Genomic DNA, 17657 nt, shown 5'->3' on the forward strand with positions numbered 1-17657 from the left:
CTACATCCCAGCACCCAGACCGATGCCTGGAACGTAGGAGGCACTCAGTGTTTTATGAGTGAATGAATAAATGATACATTGAACGGAATGTTGAGTACCTGGGACTTGGTAGGACTCAGACTACCTCCCCCCCACCCCGCCCCCCAGCTCATACATGCAGAGCAAGAGTCCCACTCACGGTTCCCACAGTGGGGGCCCTCCCAGCCATCGCGGCATGTGCAGCGGTAGCTCCCGTTCTGCAGGACACAGGTGCCCTCGTTCATGCATGGGCTGGGTTTGCAGAGGTTGACTGGCCGCTTGGTTTCTACAACAAAGAATATGGCCACGAGGCCCTGCTCTAAGTAAGATGCAAGGCCACTAGATTAAGTAGCTTGCATGCCTTAGAGTCTCCCGTGGCTCTTTGCAACAGCTTGGCACATGGTTGGTACTACATATTACTAGGCTAGGCTACAAAGATGCAGCTTCCACCAGGCTTCCTTCTCTGCTACCTGCATATGGAGGCTCTGTCTCAGATGTACTGTGGACAGGGTGGTGGTTAGCATTGTTATTTTTGTCGCATGGTTTTTTAAAGGCAAAAAGGAGGTCACTGGCAGAAGGAAGTCTTGGAGTCAGGCTGGCCTGGCAACACTTGCACCCCTATCTGCCATCACCCCCTAGGCCAGCAGCTTAGACCCTAAGGGTATCTGTGGCTACCCCAAGGATGTCTTCCACTTAAGTGGAGCCCATGAATTCTCAAGTTTGGGAAGGAGGCATCTGTGCTACTTAAATTCTCTGCACCTTAAAAGTCAAATGGAAATGGCTACGCCTACCATAGGAGATCATGGGAGTATAGGATTTAGCAGAGAACCTGACACATGGAAGGTTCTCAATAGACATGAGGAGCCGCACTCCTTGTCAGGGTATACATGGAAGCAGCCCTGAAGGGTGTGGATCCCCCACTCACCTCCACATATCCAGTCAATGAGCGTGTCCTGGTGGTACTTCAGGTCTCCGTAAGCCGCCACATGGATCAGGGAGTCCCGGGGACCTGCCAGCCTCCGCAATGCTTCCCTCAGGACAGGCCCCACGCCCACAACCAACACGGAGATGCCATTGTTTCTCAGCTTCTGGGCAGGGACAGCCGCGTCCTCTGCCCCCTGCCCACCGGTGAGCACCACCACGGCCTTGGGGACCCCAGGCCGGGCACCTCTCTGGATGGTCATCACCTTGTCGTGGATGTGCAGGAAGGCCGTGCCGGCTGAGCCCATCCCACCCAGGTAGGGGGCCTGGCTCATGGCCCGCAGCACAGCAGCCCGGGTGGTATGTGTGTCCAACCCGAAGGCTGTCTGCACCTGGCTGCCATACACCACCAGGCCGACCTGTGTCACGTCAGGATTCACGTCAAACTGGAGGGTGCAGCTTCTCATGAAGCTCTGCATGTGAGCAAAGTTCTCTGGCCCCACGGAGGCTGAGGCATCTAGCATGAAGACCAGATCCAGCGACTGGGCCTGACAGCCTATGGGGCAAGCAGAGAGTAAACCTCCAATGGCCAGGGTATGCACAGTAGTCTGCGAGGTAGGACCCCTCATCTGGGCCCAGCCAGCAAAGTGGGGGCTGCTCTGGGTTGGGTAGAGCCCAGGTCACCCAATCGCCATCTGTCCAGTGCAGGAGCCATCCTGCCCATCTTCCCTTAGTCACAGAATACTGCTCTCCTAAATGCTAGCAGGACATAATAATGCCCAGCTAGACTACATTTCTCAGCCTCCCTTGCAGCTAGTTGTAGCCACGTGTCTAAGGTCTGTCCAATGGAATGTTATCAGAAGTAACCAGAACTTCCAAGTTGTCTTCAAAAAGGAAGCTGTGGTTCCTCAAAAAGTTTAACTTAGAATTACCACATGACCCAGCAATTCCGCTCCTACATATGTACCCAAAAGAACTGAAAGCAAGGATTCAAACATTCCTGTACACCAATGTTCATTGCAGCATTATTCACAATAGCCAATTAGTAGAGAGAAACAGCTAAAATTTACCGAGCACTTAATATGTGTGTACCATGTACTAAGACTGTATATTGCTTATCTTAATCTTCACAAAGAACCCTTCAGTAGGTGCTACTATTCATCTCGTTTTGCAGACAGGTAAACTGAAAAGTTACTTGTTATGTGGCTAGTACATAAGACTGGGACTGTGGTTTCAGCCCCTGGCCCAGACCCTGGGAGGGAAGAACGGTTAAGTACTTACCAAAGAAGGCACAACCCACCCACTGAAAGCCAGCCCCTGGGTTAGGCTGGCGCTGGTCCACAGCCAGCACCTGTGTGGGACCTTACCTGGACCCCGCTGGCTGCACAGCTTCCTCTGCAGCTCAGAGATTTGTCGGAAGAGGTCCTGTGTGTCAGCATAGACCATCACGTGTTTTGGGCTGCCTGTGATCTCCTCCAGCTCTGCTCGCACAGCCTCGCTGCCCACACCCAGCAGGAGCAGCTCTTGAGCCCACGCACGGCGTGCTAGGCCAGCCACCTTGTCCTGGGACCTTGCATCAGTGAGCAGGACCACCGCTTTGCGTGGACGGTCCTGGCCTGTCCTGGCGGCGCTTCCAAAGCCTCGCTCTGCCACCTGTCGCAAGGCGCGGCCCGTCAGGGTGGCACCACCGCTAAAGGGGATGCTGTCGAGGCTCTGCAACAGGCCCGGCACGTCCTGGTATTCCCCCACAGGCACCGCCACCACCAGCTCCTGGCTGTAGTGGGCCACACCCACGCGGGCCCGGGAGTCCTCGTCCAGCACGGACTGCACAAACCGCTTCACGAAGGCTTTAGCCTGCAGGAAGCGCTCCAGCGTAGTGCCCGCCGAGCTGTCCAGCAGAAAGAGGATGTCCACTCTGCACTCCAGGCTCAGCTTCGGGGCTGCCAGGGTCACAGCAACAGCCACCGTCATGCATGGCACTTGGAGCACTAGAGGTGCCCGACCCCACAGAAAGCAGGAGACTCCTCCCTCAGGAGGGGACAGGACAGAGAAACTGATGCTCCGGGGGCAGAGTAAGTGACAGAACCAAACATGGAGTCTCTCTCTGGTGTCTCACTAAGGTCTCCATCTAACCACCTTTTGTTTTTTTAATGTATTTTATAACTCTTTTCCCTTCATGGTTAGTGTTTTTTCTGTTCTGTTTGAGAAACCTGTCTACCTTAAGATCTTGAAGCTGTTCTCCTGTGTTGTCTTCTAGAAGCTTCACTGCTTTGCCTTCAGGGCTATATTCCATCTGGAATGGATTTCTGTGTAGGTTGTGAGGTAGGAATTGTTGTTTTTGGTTGCTTCAGAGTCTATTTCAACTCATCGCAACCCCATATGACAAAGTAGAGTCATCCCATAGGGTTTTCTTGGCTGTAATCTTTACAGGAGCAGATTGCCAGGTCTTTCTTCCCTGGAACCACTGGGTGGGTTCGAACCACCAACCTTTTGGTTAACAGTCAAGCACTTACCTGTTGTACCACCAGGGCTCCTTGAGGGTAGGGGTCAAGATTTATTTTTTCCATTTGGATCAACAATTGACCCCACCCCACATAAGTTACAATTTAGTAAGTCCCTACTATGTGTCAAGAATTGTGCTAAGCATTTCAGATACATAATCTTATTTAAAAAGTCCAACAGCCCTATGGGTAAAAAACCTATTGTAATCTTCATTTCAGACCTTTAGAACCAAAAGACGATTTGGGACTCCTCATTTCTCTTCCATAGAAGAGAGGAGGAAGGATTCTGCCAGGACCAGGACCCAGAGCTGGGCTTCCAGCTGGGTTCTGTGATGCTCAGGCACCAAGCAATGACCAGTCTAAAGCTGATAAGCAAGGAGCCACTGTCCTACTTGGAGCTCCACTTGCTGAATGATTTATTCGTGAGGCACTTAAGAGACTGTACCGCATGAAAAGCCAGATCAGTGGTGTATTTGGGAAAGTGGCTCTAAAACTCAATGGCTGCTTTCTACCCAGTAGCTACGAGAGTGGGAGGTCAGAAGGGGGGCCCATGCTCAACCCGCTCCCCAAAGGTCTCTCAGAAGCCCCATGCGTACATACCGCAGTTAGCGTCCCCTCCAAAGGCCAGTGGGCAGATGCAGTGGTAGTCGTCCAGACCTTTCGGAATACACGTGCCTCCATTCTGGCAGGGCTGCGAGTCACAAGCACCTACCAGAGAGATGCTCACTAATAGCCAACCACGTTAGTACAGAGGAGAGAAGGGACTGGCAGCCCGCCCCACCAGCCCCTTCCTTCTCCCTCAGTCCCCTAGGAAACACCACAACACCTGTAGCAGGAAGGGGAAAGAAGTGACAGGTCCATAAAGGAGAGACTGGGGGTGGCTCTGCTAAATGACACTGTTAGGGATTGAATTGCGCCACCGCCTCCCCCACCCCCGCCCCACCAAAATCTGTTGGAATCCTAACCCCTATACCTATGGACATAACCTAACATCATGCAATCCTCTTCTATAAGGTAATCTCTGATGATACGTACTCAATCAGTTGAGGACGTGCTAGTGTAGGGTGGATCCTAGACCTAATCACTTCTGAGTTATAAAGAGCAGAATTGACATAGAGACACACAGATGCAGGCAGAAGACAGATGCTATATGATGATGGGGACGGATGATTCTACAAGCTCAGGAACTCCAGGGATCGCTGGCTACTAGAAGCTGAAAAGGTGCCCTGGCAGCACAGTGGTTAAAGAGCTTGGCTGCTAGCTGAAAGGTCCGTGGTTCGAACCCACCAGCCATTCTGCAGGAGAAAAATGTGGCAGTCTGTTTCTGTAAAGATTTATAGCCTTGGAAACCCTATGAGGGCAATTCTATCCTTTCCTACTGGGTCACTATGAGTCGGAATTTATTTTTTTGGAGCTTAAACAGACAAAGACCCCTCCTCCTAGAGCCATGCCCTGAATTCTGACTTCTAGCCTTCTGAACTGTGGGAAAATAAATGTTCTCTAAAGCCTCCCACTTGAGGTATTTGTTACAGCAGCATGAGGTAACTCAGACACTCATTGGTGGCCTGGTGAGGCCCTGAGTTTGAATTCCAAGGCTCAGCCCAGGATGTGCCAACCGAGCCTGGCTCCTGGCTCATACTGGTAGCAAACGCCTTTACTAACCCATGGCTGCAGAGAAGCCTTAGGGAACTCAGGGTGCCTGTGATAGTGAGCTGGTGTGGGGCCTGGGCCTTGGTAAGGATGAAGACCTCAGATGCCTCAGGGTCACTGCCTGGGAGTCCTAAGACTCAGGGACAGCCAGCCATGGTGCTGATGGGGCCATTTCTTCATTAAGTTTGACATGTGTTGTTGTCATTATGTGCCATCGAGTCAGTTCTGACCTATAGCGACCCTATGTACAATAGAAGGGAACACTGCCCAGTCCTGCACCATCCTCACAATTGTTATGTTTGAGCCTACTGTTGCAGCCACTATATCAATCCATCTTGGTGAGAGTTTTCCTCTTCTTTGCTGACTCTCTACTTTACCAAGCGTGATGTCCTTCTCCAGGGACTGATCCCTCCTGACTACACGTACAAAGTACAGGCAACGTAGTCTTACCATCCCTGCTTCTAAGGAGCATTCTGGCTGTACTTCTTCCAAGACAGATTTGTTCGTTCTTTTGGCAGTCCATAGTATATTCAATATTCTTTGCCAACGCCACGATTCAAAGGTGTCAACTCTTCTTCCATCTTTCTTAGTCATTGTCCAGGTTTCACATGCCTATGAGGCGATTGAAAATACCATGGCTTGGGTCAGGCACGCCTTAATCTTCAAGGTGACATCTTTGTCTTTAAACACTTTAAAGAGGTCTTTTGCAGCAGATTTGCCCAATACAATGCATCTCTTTTTTTTCTTGACTGCTGCATCCATGGGTGTTCATTGTGGATCCAAGTAAAATGAAATCCTTGATAACTTCAATCTCTTCTTTGTTTACCATGATGTTGCTTATTGGTCCAGCTGTGAGAATTTTTGTTTTCTTTATATTGAGGTATAATCCGTACTTAAGGCTTTGGTCTTTTGATCTTCATTAGTGAGTGCTTCCAGTCCTCTTCACTTTCAGCAAGCAAGGTTGTGTCATCTGCATAACGCAGGTTGTTAATGAGTCTTCCTCCAATCCCGATGCCCCGTTGTTCTTCATACAGTCCAGCTTCTTGGATTATTTGCTCAGCATACAGATTGAATAGATATGGTGAAAGGATACAACCCGGACTTTAAACTATGCAGTCTCCCCTTTTTCTGTTAAAGTGACTGCCTCTTGATCTATGTACAGGTACAGGTTCCTCATGAGCGCAGTTAAGTGTTCTGGAATTCCCATTCTTCACAATGATATCCATCATTTGTTATGATCCACACAGTCGAATGCCTTCGCATAGTCAATAAGACACAGGTAAACATCTTTCTGGTATTCTCTGCTTTCAGCCAGGATCCATCTGACATCAGCAATGATATCTTTGGTTCCACGTCCTCTTCTAAAAATCTGGCTTGAATTTCTGGCAGTTCCCTGTCAATGTACTGCTGCAGCCAACATGTGGATGTTCTCAGTAGCCTCTGCAGCTGTGCGGCAGTGCAGTGAGGCTTCCAGCCCTGGGGTCAGGCTGCTCAGCCGTGAGCCTGCTCCTTCTCCACTGACTTGGCCGTGTTAACTAACCTCTTCAAGTTTGGGTTTTATCTTAAAAAGGGTGATCACTGAGCTTACTCCAGTGTTACGAGAATTAAGTGAATTAATCCATGTAATGTGCTCAACACAAAGCAAGCATTCTGTCTTAGTTATCTAGTGCTGCTATAACAGAAATACCACAAGCGGATGGTGTCTTAGTCACCTAGTGCTGCTATAACAGAAATACCACAAGTCGCTGGCTTTAACGAACAGCAGTTTATTTTCTAATAGTTTAGGAGTCTAAATATCCGAATTCAGGGTGCCGGCTCTAGGGGAAGACTCTCTCTGTCTGCACTGGGGGAAGGTCCTTGTCTCTTTTCAATATCTATTCCTAGGTTCCTTGGTGATCATGTGGCATAGCTTCCCCTGTGTTCGTGCTTGCTTGCTTGCTTAATCTGCTCTTTTGCATCTCAAAAGAGATTGATTTAAGATACACTCTACACTAATACTGCCTCATTAACATAAAGAAAACCTATTCCCAAATGGGATTATAACAGAGGTAGCTGCAACATATATTTTTGAGGGACACAATTCAACCCATAAGACATTCCATAAGAGGTGACACGGTATTTGCTTTTGGATGCAAAGTGCAAACTATGGGTAATGCCTACTCAAAGCTGCTATTTTATACAGGAAGCCACAGCCATTCCGAACTGTTCGCCCTGACAGCCTGCAGCCAATATCTGAGGTCTTTGTCCATATTCTCATCTGCAAAATGCAGTCATTACCCTATGGTCTCCTCCCAAGGCTGTAGACATCAAACAGGATCTTTGGGTGCTCATGTGTCATGTATTCAAGGGGTCTGATAGGCTGCCAGGTGTGGTTATTACTGGGATTGGCAGTTTCTGTCCTTTTGGCTTAAAAAATACTAATATAATGCTTGGTTGTGACTAAAGTGTACACTTTTCAAAGGCAGACATTATTGAGGCTGGCTCTGGGCCCCTAGCCTGCTGTCCCTCAGCTGGAGTACCATGGAAACCAGCCAGGGGGCTCATTAGTGGCAGCAGCGGCCTTTAATTGGGCATCTACTATGTGCCAGGCAATGTGCAGAGGACTTTACGTGCACAGTCTCATTTCATTGTCACAACAGCCCTATGAGGTGGGTACTGTAAAAACCTCATTTTACAAATGAGGAAGCTGAAGTTCAATGAAAGACGTCACGTGACAAAGGTCAGATAGTTGACAAGGGGCAGAACCAGGACTCAGACCCAGACCACTCTGGTTCCCAAACTGTAAGTCCTCATACTGAGCAGGAACCACCCTGCTTTCAGTTTCTAGCACATTTCAGAGGCCAGTGATGTTGAAACTTTAAAACTCTTGAAGGAGATGCCAAGAGGTCACCTGGCCTTGGGTAGGTGCCTCCACCCTGGCTGTGTGGGAAGCCCGTTGGCTCTGCTTCTGGGCTCCACACCTGCATCACCAGTAGCACGTCCGCACAGGACTGATGGCAACACACTCAGAGCAGAGTCTGTGCCCCCAGGTTGGTGGGTGCACTAGATCCCAGGAGTGGAGTGGGGAGGGCGCACTGTTGCATAATGACGTAAAGTCGCCTGTTTGGAGTGCTAAGGCTGACAAGGCACTTCCATGGGCATTTGCTTACTGAATCCTCACTACGCTTCCATGTAGGATACCCCCTAAGATCAAGAACAGGAAACTGGGAATTCCAGATATAGGGCAAGCATTGTGCCCATTTCACGGAGGAGGACACTGAGGCTCAGGTAGCTTGCCCTGAGTTCAACACTGGATTGAGACCTTCTGTCTGCAAAGCTGGTGCTCAGTCTACAGCCCTTGCTGCCTCTCATCAGTGCAAGGGGCACGGGCGGGGGTGTCACTCTGTGCTCAGTGAGAAAATATCAGTGAGTGAGTGAGGCGCGAATTCGCATGCGCACGCTTCGCTGCCTCGGAAGTGGAGTTAAATGCCCGCCCCTCTCTCCCGGCTCCTCATCTCTGCCCCAGGACTATCAACGCCCCTTTAAAAACCCAGACTGGTCCCAGGACCCAGAGAGAGCAAGCTAATCCAAGAGGCAGACCATACCTGGGCAGGTGGTCCTGTAGCAGGTGGCGGGCTGGCTTAGGAACACTCTCCTCCAGCTACAAAGGACAGAAAATGGTGGAAGAGGTCAAAGGCTTAAGAGGAGGTCAAAAACATAGAAGAGCTTTAAAAAGCACTAAAATCTGATACAAGATTCCAACGTAGGAGGAGGCCAAGGGAAGTTCCTTCAGAGTTATTTTCTTTCTTAATTCTACTCCAACTTTTATCTGTACCTAGAGTAGGGAATGTTTCAAACTACCTAGAGACAAAAAAAAAAAAAAGGTAACATGAGCCAGCTATCATAATATGAAGAAGACCCAGTGGTTACACGCTCGGCTGCTAACCGAAGGGTCAGTGGTTAGAACTCATCTGCCGCTCCGTGTAAGAAAAGGCCTGGCAATCTGCTCCAATAAAGACTGACAGCCTTGGAAACCCTATGGGGCAGTTCTACTTCGTCCTATAGGGTCACTATGAGTTGGAATCAACTTGGCAGCAACGAGTTTATCATAATAGTGAAGTCTGTGGTCAAAACTCCAAACTGTGGGAACAGTTTTCTGTTATGAGTTACTTTCTGGGAACAACATGATGCAGTAGAGGGAAAAATACTGGAAATAAGGCAACAGGATTCTGGCTGTGTGACTCCGGGCAAGTTATTTTCCTTCTCTGGTCTTCAAGTCCCTCTTCTATATAATACATCTATCTGTAGTTTTCAACTGCACTCCTTGGAGCTTTGGACTGAGGGGACAGGGACCGAGTGGCTAGGGCCCAGGCCTCCTCATCGCCATAGCGCCCCTCATCCCAAATGCACTGCTTCTATCTGATCTGCACAAGGGGCCTGTGGGGCTCCATTGCACAAAATGATTTATGAACCACCTGATTCACCTTCTAAGGTCTATCTGAGCCCTAATGTCCTGTGATAACACAGCAGCCACTACTCCTGGGTGGCCTGCATGTGCCAGGCATCCTCGTTGTTACCTCGTCTATCAGATGGGAAACGGGTTCAGATGGCTGAATTAGGTCGCTCAAAGTCACACTGTTACTAGAAGGCAGCAGAGCTGGGATCCAGATGCTGACTCCAAAGCCCGAGCCCTCTGCCCTCTGGGTTAGCCTCTGTGACAGGCCCTGCTGCAGCAGGGAGGTCCCTCGTCCCACGGACAGGAAGCCCGCCTCTTGGCTGGCAGCAGCCCCAGGGATGGCATCACCTAAGCAGACTCTGGGCTTTGGCCAACAAAGGTCTCCAAAGAGGGCTTCTTCCAACAAGATCCCACCGCGGGCTGCTCCTCCAGGGGCAGGTGAACTGGACTCACCTCTAGGGCAGGGTTTTTTGGGGTAAAATGTCCACTTGGGATAAATCCAGGTCAATTAAGAACTCAAGGAGTTGCTGGAACAAAAAGTTTGCTAAGCTGCCAGCTCATTAAGGAGATCTTCTTCCCCTCTAGCTTTGAATGCTAATGGCCTCATAAAACTACAAGTCCTAACAGAAAGCTCCGTGGGAACTGCCCCCTTCCCCACCCCACCATGCACCTGGAATCAGCATTCTGGGTAGGTGCTGTTGACAGCCTCCACCTGGATCTGCACACAGCTCGCTCCCTTACCTCCCCCAGGTGTGGACTCAGCCGCCACATCCTCTGCGAGGCCTTCCCTGGCCTCTTTATGCAAGATGGCAATCCGGCTCCAACCACTCACCTCCGCCACCCTGTCCCCAACCCCGCATTACTTTTCTCCACAGCACTTACCACCACCGAGAGTGGATGTTATGTATCATGTTCGCTGCCTGCCCCCTTGCAATGTCAGCCCAGTGAGGGCAGGTTTGGTGCTGAGATGTTTGCTCTGAACCTCCAGATCCTGGGACAGTGCCGGAGGGATAGGAGTTCCTTGGTGAGTATTTCTTGAGTGAGCGAGTTGACTAAGAGTGTCTGATATGCAGGTTTATCTTTCTAGAAGCTTACAGGATTAATGCACTGTATGTATGAACTCACTCGATGCTCAAGCATCCCTAACAAGGTAGGTACTGGTATCATCTCCCTAGGCACCCAGGCTGGCTGCTGCTGAGACATTGACACTGAGGTGCTCTCTAACCCTCCCTGTTCCCCAGAGCACTGTCCCTGGCTTCCTCCCAGGTCTCTTCTCGCCCCCGACACATGCTCTGTGGCACAACCTTGAAGAGCTGTTGTCCCTGCAGCTCATCAGTGTGTGGCAGTGGGTGGGGGGCTCTCATCTCCCATCCCCCAAGCCATGGCCTTGCAGACACACCTGTAGAAGGGACAGCGAGAGGCCAGCACGGCGTTAGTCCCCGGTGATCCTCTCCAGCATGGGGTACTGCCGTCATGCTCCCTGACCGTCTCCAGCATCTTGCGCTCACAGGGGTGGGGCTCCACTCTGCAGGCTTTGTGCACACACATCCAAGAAGACTGGGTCATGCCTCTGGCCTCCAACCCTGCTCCCCTGAGCAGCAGCTCCTGGGGGCACACCTCCACCCTCAGCCCTGGCTACTGCTGCTTCTCTAGAGACAAGGGTGTATGTGTGTGTGTGTGTTCCTGCTCTGCCCGTTTGGCTGGGCCCCCAGGCTCTGGACACCTGCTCTGCTCAGGCCTCACTCCTTACAACCCCTCCCCAACCACTTTTTCTATCATGTGCACATGTGTACGTTTTATATAGTGGACATCACTCTAGCTCCTGGGGGACCCTGACGAAGCCCCTAAGAATACAAGACCTCACCCTAGACCCCAAGCCTCCTCCCCACTCCCCTTGCATCTTGGCCCCTTTCCTCTAGCAGGGACAGGCACAGGGCACACACAGAGCCCTGCCAGATGCTGGGTCCCAAGCCCTGGGCCACGCTACTCCCACGGACACATACGCTCAGGGCTCCCAGCTAAGAAACCCACAGGGCCCAATATGGGAAGGCGAAAAACTAGCAAATAGAAACAAAAAAGAAGTCCCACCAGCTTCCACCACTGTTTCTCTCACCCTTCCTCCCTGAGGGGGCTCCTGGGTCCTGACCTCTTGCTTCGGTGACCCCTGCTCCCCAACACCCCATTTCCCTCCCCCCAGCCCGAAGGGTCTTACCTGGCGGGGCAACGGTGCAGATGGCTGTGCTGCCGAGGGTGCTGAAGAGGCCATTGGTGGCGTCCTCCACCTGCTCAGCAAACAGCACGTGCTGCTCCCTGGGCTCACTGGCCAGCACCTGCAGCTCCTCCCACCTGTCCCAGCACCACCAAGAAGTTACAAAGGCTCATGGTCACCCTCTTCCTGGCCGCCCTGCCTCCCAGACCACAGGCTCCTAGTGCATGACAACCTACCCCCTGGTCCAGAGGCCACTTAGCTACAGTGTGTCCATTTAAGACACAGGTAAGGACCCAGATGTGAGCCCCCAAAGGACCTCAAGGCAGCCCAGAAGTAGGTCACATTGTGTGTATGCTGAAACGTGTGAACCTCCCTCAGAGAGCCTTCTGTTCTTCCCTCAGACCCATCCCTAGCACATTCATTTGTCTGGCTTTGTAGCCCATGGCTGATGAGAAAAAACATTAGTCAGAAAGGACATGAAGGGAAGTGGCTCCAGTTGGTAGCAAGACAAGAGCAACTCATCACAGAAAGAAAGGTGGCCTGCTTTTGGCACCCTCCTCGATTCTTCTCTCACACGCCCTGCATGCAATTCACTAGCCGCCCCGTTGCTCTGTCCTCACAGCGTATCCTGAGCCCAACCTCTCCTCACCCTCACCGGCCACAGCTGCTTCCCTGCTATAAGCCGCCATTTTCCTTCACGGGAGCCGCTCCAAAGGCCTCCCACCTGGTCTTCTCACTTCCCTTCTTGTCTCCCCACCAGTCTGTTCTCCACACAAAAGCCAGTGTGATTTTCTAAAAATATAAGTCAATTCATGGCATCCCCTGGCTCAAAACCCTCCAAAGTCTTCCCACCCAACTCCCATGAGCTCCAATGTCTTTATCATCACCCACAGGATCTCCAGGATCAGGCTCCTGCCCGTCCCAGTGAAGCTACACAAGTTCATGAGTTTCTATATTTGCCCAAATAGATTGGAACTGGCTTTCTAACATTTGCACCCGAGTGTTCAGACCAAACCAAAGACAACACACACTCTCAGACAGTGCACTAGTGCCAAAACGGCAAAGTAAGGAAAAGAGAAATCCATGAAGGACCAGGGTGTCTTGTCCAGCTCGCCTGTCTTCCCATGCTATGGTCTCTCTCAGCTGTGTCACGGTCCCCAGGTTGATGCACAGGGCTGGCCCAGAATGGCTAAGCCTCTTACCTGGGAAACTGGACCCCCACAGCAAACACGGTGATGCCACTCTCCTTCAGCTGCTTGGCTGGCAGAGCAACCTGCCCTTGGGACTTCCCATCTGTGACCACGATGAGGATCTGGGGCACAGAGGCATTCCTGCCCCCTGGGAACCCTTTGCACAGAAGGTATTTCAAAGCCAGGCCTGTCTCTGTGCTCCCTCCTCTGAGGGCACCAAAAAGAAAAAGGAAGAAAAAACAGTGGTCAGAGCAGAGGGCTGCGGCGTAGAGGGGAGCTGCGATTTGGAGCGCCAAGGGAGCAGAAAACAGTGATTCATCACAATGGCTTTTAGGTTACTGACTTGTGACAGCCAGTCCCTGCCGCTGCCGAATCTTTCAACGGATGATGACACGTCCAAGCCTGAGCAACATCATGGAGGCTGGCAGAATCGCTACAGTTATTAACTGTGTGCACAGAGAAAGCCCTGCTAGGTCGTCATTCTGAAACATTGACTGCGGTCGGGGGGCACATCTATACTCAGACTGTCCACCATTACAGCAATTCCTGCCTGTAACTCCACCACACAGAGGCGTGGATGGCCGTTCTTTTAACATGGAAACATTCAACTAACAAAAGGCACGGGCATTCTTGTGTGTATGTGTGAGTGAACGCATGTGTATGTGTAAATGTGTGTATGTATATGAACATGCAGATAGCGTATTAATATGTATACGTGTCTGTGAACATGTGTACTATGTGAACGCATGTGCACGTGTGAACTGTGTATATGTATGAAGGTCTGTATACGTGTGAATGTCTATGTGATGCATGTGTATGTGTGTATGTATTTTTAACCTAACACGAAAAAATTTTTATTTCTCATGCAAGTCTAATATGGGTCTTCCTGTCCAGGCATTTCTCCTGGGTGGCTCACCTCTAAGCAGCTACGCAGGGATCCAGGTTCCTTCCCTTTTGTGATTCCACCTTCCTCTAATTCCTCTCCATTCAGCAGAGAGAGAGGAAAAAGAGCCTGTAAGATCGTGCTTGGGAAGAATTTATGGACAAGTCCTAGAATGTTCTTAACTTTTATTGCTTTCTTTCTTAAATGAACTCTTAAAAGGTAACTCTCTTTGTGGAGCTTCACTAAGTTAAGAAATGCAACAAGAGTTGACAACTTCTAGAATTAAGACTCAAAACCTGTAAATTTATATAGGTATCTACATCAATTAATAACTTTTATCAATCCATTACTGTTTATTGTGAATCCACTATAATAAAAGACAGTGAAAGGGAGACCAGAAAGTATAACATGAACCCACCCTCAAAGAACTCCTGGTCTAGTTAAATACAACCCCCAAGGGAGAAGGTAACAGACAAGGCAGCAAATGATAAATACCCACCAGAGGACATCAATAATAAGGGTGCTGCAGAGGGAGTTCGTGGTGGGTGCAGCTGCCTGGGACAGGCTCCTGAGGGGAAGGATGTATGAACAGGGTCTTGGTGAATCAGCTGACCAAGAAAAGAGGAGGTCATGTGAATCAGGGGAAGGGTGTGAGCAAACACGAGCTGAGCTCTGAGGCTAGCAAGCAGAGCTTGACTTGGGCAATAGGTTTGCCAAAGAGGGGCATGCGATGTCGTTGGATCTCAAATGCACCGTCAGCGGTCTCACAGGCTGTGCTGGCCCTCATGTTAGACACCAAAGACAACCAAGAAGATTCCGATTCCTGCGAATACTCCTACCTTCACCGATCCTTCTGTGTCTGCAAAGACTCCTGGGCGGGCAGACTGTCTTCCCATGTCTAAGGGATAGCCTTAGTGCTCAACGTCTGCTATGTGCCAGACACTTCACGTGCCGAATCGATTGCTGTTGATTTCAACTCATGGTGACCCCGTGTGTGTCACAGTAGACCTGAGCTCCATAGGTCTTCCAGTGGCTGGTTTTTCAGAAGTAAATCACCAGGCATTTCTTTCAAGACACTTCCAAGTGGACTCGAACTGCCAACCTTTCAGTCAGCAGTGAGTATGTTAACTGTTTGCTCCACCCCAGGGACTCCATGGACACATTACTAAATGTAATCCTCACATCTATGCTAAAAGGTACCATTACTGTTACCCTCATTTCACACATGAGAAAACCGCCAGAGAAGAGTACTAATAACTGCTGATATTTATTAAGCACTTACCATATACCAAGCACTATATGTACATATCATATAATTCTCACCTGAGATAGGGGAGTTCAGAGAAGGGGCTTATCTAAGGTCACAGGGATTGTGAGTGCTGGATGCAGAACTTGAACCCTGTGCCCTGCACCTCCAGAGCCCAAGTTCTTAAGCACGCCCTACACAGCCAGTCGAGTCACATGCCTCTTATCCAGTTAGCGGAGGTCAGAACCGGAGTTGAAACCCAGTCAGGCTGATTCTGAAGCCACAGCTATTTACTCTTCAGGGGTCAGCGAGCTAAAGCCCATTGGCCAAATCTGGCCTGCTCTCTGTTTTTGTAAATAAAGTTTTATTGGAACATAGGCATGCCCATTTACTTATGTATTGTTTATGCAGAGACCATATGATCCTCAGGGCCTAAACTGTTCGCTATCTGATCTTTTGCAGAAAACGTTTGCCAATACCTGCTTATACTGTTCTGCCTAAGTGCTCAAGAAACTCTCTTCTCCCCAAAGCCAGGGTGCCCCAGGCCCAGCACGGCCCCGAACTCCCTTACCATCACCCACCTGAGCCGTGGGACGGAGAGCCTCAAGTACAAGCACCTGCTCTCTTGATTGCTGTTGGTTTTTTGTTTGTTTAACAATAGAAAAAAAAATCTGCAATCAACCGTAATGTTTCCTTTTAGGGGAATGATTAAATACATCATGATATCTCAATCCACAGATCATTATATAACCATTAAAAAGGATCAACATGAAAAATAATGCCACTTTATGCAAGTCCAAAAACCAAATTAAGTGAAAAAAAGAACAAAGTGCTTTGTAACTATAATTATTCTAGAAGCTGTGTTTAAATGTTAATGTGGTTTGAAAGAGGCCAGAGAAGGCTATAAAGACTTTGTGCTAAAGTGAAGTGATGAGTATGTGGTATTTCTGGTGTGTTCTCTAAATACAGTAAAACCCCAAAAAAGCTACAGACGGAGCCCAATAAATAAAACCACACAAAACTCAGGGTTGTGTTATTAAGAGATTAATGAAATGACTGGAAAGCCTGCACAGCCAGCTGGCCAAAAGTCCCAGGCATTCAAGGGCCAATCACCAGCCACGTTTTATCTGATTTTATGTTATTATGGGGTGCATTAAAAGGACCAGTCCCTGGAGAAAGACATCATGCTTGGTAAGAGTGGAGGGTTAGGGGAAAAGAGGAAGCCCCTCAACAAGATGGACTGACACAGTGGCTACAACATAGCAATGATTGTGAGGATGAAGGACCGGGCAGCCTTCCATTCTGTTATCCATAGGGTGCCTATGTATTGGAACCAACTTGACGACACCAAACAACAATTATAACAATTTTAAAACTTCTTATTGCAAAGCAGCCCTGTCAGAGTAGGTTCTTCACCATCACAAAACAGGCTTCTGTGGGGTGGCGGAGGGTGTGGCTTTTGTCTGGAAAGACAAGGACTCTGGGATTTGGCTAGAGCTGCCTTAATCAGTTCATCATGTCAAACTTCACAGCAAAAGGAGAACGAGCCCATGGAGGTCAGTGCGTCCACACGGCCAACATTCCCCTGCTCTGATAAATGGCGTGTCGTTTTCAGTATCCTCAGTTACCCCACAACCATCGCCAAAAATCAATTACTGTTTCCTTAGCTTGTTTGTTGTCTCTCACAGTCGTCCTAGGACACATTAGTGCTAACCACACACATGCCCCAAACGACAGCTGGACTTGTTCAGACGCATCAAGAGGCTTCTTCCTCTACCCGAGCGTCCTCACTAGGGCACGTTCTTAACGCATCTCTGGATTTCATATTGTGAATATTGCTCTCAGGCCCTTGTGTATGACTTTCAACAGAGCTGAGAAGAGGCTCAGCTGAAACGATCTGGAGGGCTGGAGGCTGGGAAAGGTGGTCAGAAACAGCCAGGTGGGGCCTATGGTCGACAGCACCAGCCTGGGAAGGAGGGCTAGTGTGACCCTGTGCCCCTGGAGGTGGGTCAGTGGATACTCTCAGCCTCGGTATCCTCCTCTGTAAAATAAGGGGCTTGGAATGGGCACTAGATGATCTCTAAACAACTTTTGTACTAACTCTCTGCAACTTGCTCATTCTTTCAGCGACAGCAGAGCAAAGACATTTGAGTCAAAGTCACCCAAACAGTCCCCGACTTCCATTCCTAAACTGAAACCAACAGGCTACTTTTTCTTCTGCATAAGTTAATATGCATATAATGGGTACAATGTTTCTTTTTTTACGACAACTTTGCTGAGATATAATTCATATGCCATAAAATTCATCCTTTTAAAGTACAGAGTTCTTTGGGTTTCAGTAGATTCATAGTTGTACAACAATCACCACTATTTAATTTTTAGAACCCTTTCATCAGTCCCCAAAAGAAACCCTGTATCTATTGGCAGTCACTCCCCTCTTCCCCATAGCCCCTGACAACTACTTCTCTGCTTTGTCTCTTAGAATTTGCCTATTCAGGACCTTTCATGTAAGTGGGATCACACGATCCGTGGCCTTTTGTGTCTGGGTTCTTTCACCCAACATAATGTTTTCAAAGTTTATCCATGTCGTACACAGCACATATC

General features: G+C 49.5%; 1 protein-coding gene across 1 annotated transcript in view; it reads right to left on the reverse strand.

Moving 5' to 3' along the window:
- The window catches only part of VWA2 (von Willebrand factor A domain containing 2), a 33285-nt gene continuing 15628 nt past the window's right edge, over positions 1-17657 (reverse strand). Inside the window, exons 5-13 of the mRNA XM_003408943.3 lie at positions 12937-13131; positions 11738-11871; positions 10925-11057; positions 8675-8730; positions 4041-4148; positions 2307-2879; positions 944-1495; positions 179-304; positions 1-26 (exon numbers count right to left, since the gene is read on the reverse strand). Coding sequence (XP_003408991.2) covers positions 1-26; positions 179-304; positions 944-1495; positions 2307-2879; positions 4041-4148; positions 8675-8730; positions 10925-11057; positions 11738-11871; positions 12937-13131 — 1903 coding nt within the window. The remainder of the gene's footprint in view (positions 27-178; positions 305-943; positions 1496-2306; positions 2880-4040; positions 4149-8674; positions 8731-10924; positions 11058-11737; positions 11872-12936; positions 13132-17657) is intronic.

The sequence above is a fragment of the Loxodonta africana genome, chromosome 16 (assembly GCF_030014295.1).
Source record: "Loxodonta africana isolate mLoxAfr1 chromosome 16, mLoxAfr1.hap2, whole genome shotgun sequence".
Lineage (NCBI taxonomy): Eukaryota > Metazoa > Chordata > Mammalia > Proboscidea > Elephantidae > Loxodonta > Loxodonta africana.